This window comes from Microtus ochrogaster, chromosome 5, assembly GCF_000317375.1.
Source record: "Microtus ochrogaster isolate Prairie Vole_2 chromosome 5, MicOch1.0, whole genome shotgun sequence".
Taxonomy (NCBI): domain Eukaryota; kingdom Metazoa; phylum Chordata; class Mammalia; order Rodentia; family Cricetidae; genus Microtus; species Microtus ochrogaster.
The window spans coordinates 81,347,840-81,351,216 of NC_022012.1; the positions used below are offsets into that span (position 1 = coordinate 81,347,840).

The window sequence follows — 3,377 nt, forward strand, 5'->3', positions numbered from 1 at the left end:
AAAAAAAAAAAAAAAAAGAGTGTCAGATCATTTGGAACTGGAGTTACAGAAAGTTGTGAGCTGTCATGTGGGTGCTGGGATTGAACCTGAGTCCTTTGGAAGAGCAGCCAATGGTCTTAACTGCTGGGCCCTATCTCCAGTCTCAAAAACAAATGTTTTAAAAATTAGAGAGCTATGGCTATAGTTCAGTGGTAAAACACTTGTTCTGCTAGGCTTTGGGTTCCACCAACAACACTGAAAAAATAAAATTTGTCACTTTATTTCTTTCTTTAAGTCAAAGGGCTTATTTTTACTTAGTCAATCATGTGTGTGTTTGTGTGTCTATGAGTGTGTCATGTGTATGCCACGGCACAAGTGTAGAGGCCAGAGGACAACCTCAGGTATGGGAGGAAGAGTTGCTCTTTTTTTATCTTTTTCTTTCCTTCCTTCCTTCCTTCCTTCCTTCCTTCCTTCCTTCCTTTCTTTCTTTCTTTTGAGACAGGGTTTGTAGCACAAATAATAAAAACCCAGAGACAGATATTGAGGTTCAACCTGAAAACCAGAAAAGCAAAGCAGCCAAGTCAGTAGAGAAGTCCTACCTCTACCAAGGCTGGGCGACCGCAGCCTAAGCAGCCTAAACAAAATGTCTTTCTCCTCCCATTTTCTATTCCCTCTAGTGCTGGGATTAAAAGTGTGAACCACCACCACCTGGATTTGTTTCAGCATTGTTCTTGTGTAGCCCAGACTAGCTTTGAACTCAGAGATCCATCTGTCACTATCTCTCAAATCCTGTGATTAAAGGTGTGTGCCACCCACTGCTTGACCTCTAGTGGCTTAGTTTTGCCCTTCTGATCTTTACACACGCTTTATTTATTTAAACATAAATAAAATATCACTATAACAGCCCTAGCTGTCCTCTGCAGACCAGGATGGCTTCGAACTCACAAAGATCCATCTGCTTCTGCCTCTCGAGTGCTGGGATTAAAGGTGTGCACCACCTCCACCCAGCAGAAGAGTTGCTCTTTGTTTTTCACTGCTGCATATGACAGCTAGCTGGCCTGCTGGTCTCCTGTCTCTCCCTCCCTTCTCCTTGTGTGAGTTCAAGGTTACAGATATGTGCTGCCAAGCCTGAATTCTACATGAGCTCTAGGAATTCTAATTCAGGTCTTCAAGTTTATAAAGCAAGCACTTGTCCCAGAGTCATTCTTCCTACCCCCTTTACTTCTGTCTTACAAAAGCACCAAGCATGATGGTACATGCCTTGAATCCCAGCATTCTCAAGCAAGAGGAAGATGGATCTCTGCAAATTCATGGCCAACCAGGTCTACATAGTGAGTTCCAGGCCAGCTAAGGCTACATAGTGAGACTTTGTCTAAGAAAACAAACAAATTTATCTGACAAAAGCCATTGTTTCTTATGAATTTTCATAATAGTAAATGATTAGGTTAGGAAATATGAATATTTGTTCCTCCCAAAAACAAATGAGCAAGGATTGACACTATTCTATGTTGTTTTGGCAATAAAAGAAACTGTACATGTAAGTGATTTTTGGTTGTTTTGGTTTTTGTCAAGACAAGGTTTATGAATAAAGCCTGGCTATCCTGGAACTTTGTAGACCAGACAGGCCTTGAACTCAGAGATCTGCCTGCCTCTGGCTTCCTTACTGCTGGGATTAAAGGTGTTTGCTACCACTGCCTGGCCATGTAAGTGTTTTAAATTCCAGACTCTCTTTTTTTAGTTAAATAAGTAAGTTATGAATCAGCTGAGAATGGTGGTGGATGCCTTTAATCCCAATACTCAGGAGGAGGCAGGCAGATCTCTAAATTCAAGACTAGCTTGGGGCTGGAGAGATGGCTCAGTGGTTAGGAGCACTGGCTGCTCTCCCAGAGGTCCTGAGTTCAATTCCCAGCAACCACATGGTGGGTCACAACCACCTGTAATGAGATCTGGCGCTCTCTTCTGGTGTGCAGGCATACATGGAGACTGAATGTTGTATGCATAATAAATAAATAAATCTTTAAAAAGACTAGCCTGGTATATATAAGAATCCTTATATATATAAATCCTATATAAGGATTTCCAGGACAGCCAAGGCTACATAGTGAGACTCTGACTCAAAAACAATACAAAACAAAACAGCATCAATCAAGCACTAATCCATTTAGGACAGTAATCTTCAGAGTACAATTCTAAAGCATGTTCATATTCCAACACAATAATTCTCTTTTTAGCTTATGTCCATAAGAACTATGAAGTATGTGCAGAAAATTTCAGAAATCAGAGCTTGGGTGGAGGCTTATACCTATAACTTGAAGAGCCTGGAGGCTGAAACAGGAGGATGGAGTTTAGGCTGGCATACACAGCAAGGTTCTGTTGTCTCAAAAAGAAAAATCTAACTATTGGAAAACAGACTCACATCTACAGAGCTCTGTTGTGTTTGCTTTGGATGTCTTGAGTAGGCACCAGCATCCAAGGATGTGGACAGAATTTCTGAATTTTCTGAACAAAACTGAGATCCAAAGAGGAACTGGGAATCACTGAGAGAAGAACAATCAGTCTGATTACTATTCCAGTTAGATGGTTTAGTGATCCTGAAACGAAGCAAGAAAACATTAAGTTAACATCCTGAACGAATGAAATTATAACTCACAGCTACTATTTCAGAATATTCTGGAGAGCGCATTTTTGCCTTGTTTTCTTGTTGTTTGAGACAGGGTCTCTCTATTATGAAGCTCTGGGTGTGTTTGTTTGACCTCTAAGTCCTCTATGACCTAAAAAGAACCACAGGAAAATTATGAATTCCCCACATTTTTTTTTTTTTGGTTTTTCGAGACAGGGTTTCTCTGTGGCTTTGGAGCCTGTCCTGGAACTAGCTCTGTAGACCAGGCTGGTCTCGAACTCACAGAGATCCACCTGCCTCTGCCTCCTGAGTGCTGGGATTAAAGGCGTGCGCCACCACCGCCCGGCTCGAATTCCCCACATTTTGATTCTGACAACTGGAGAACAAGCCAATGGAAATTCAGACAGAAGAACTGACACAACTATCCCTTGTATTACAGCATTTTGAGCTATAAAAATATTTTTAGACCAAAGTTTATAATATATTTAGGGATTAAGAGATATTCTCTTTTTAAAAACAATTAATTTGGCCAGGTGGTAGTGGCAGCGCATGCCTTTAATCCCAGCACTCGGGAGGCAGAAATAGGCAGATCAACCACCCAAAATTGAATCTGTTCATCATTAAGCAAATAGACAAACTACAGACAGACTGTACACTTCACCTGTGCAGCAGCTAGAAGAAGCTAGATTTATGTAAAAACACATGGATAAATTTCAAAAATAATTACTTTTTTTTTATTTTTTTACTTTTTTTTTTTTTTTTTTTGGTTTTTCGAGAC

General features: G+C 40.5%; 1 protein-coding gene across 1 annotated transcript in view; it reads right to left on the reverse strand.

Annotated features, from left to right (window-relative positions):
• Ccdc36 (coiled-coil domain containing 36) overlaps positions 1-3,377 on the reverse strand; it is a 23,172-nt gene that overhangs the window by 15,930 nt on the left and 3,865 nt on the right. The window contains exons 2-3 of the mRNA XM_013346444.2: positions 2,396-2,570; positions 2,282-2,304 (exon numbers count right to left, since the gene is read on the reverse strand). Of these exons, the coding sequence (XP_013201898.1) occupies positions 2,282-2,304; positions 2,396-2,570 (198 nt within the window). The remainder of the gene's footprint in view (positions 1-2,281; positions 2,305-2,395; positions 2,571-3,377) is intronic.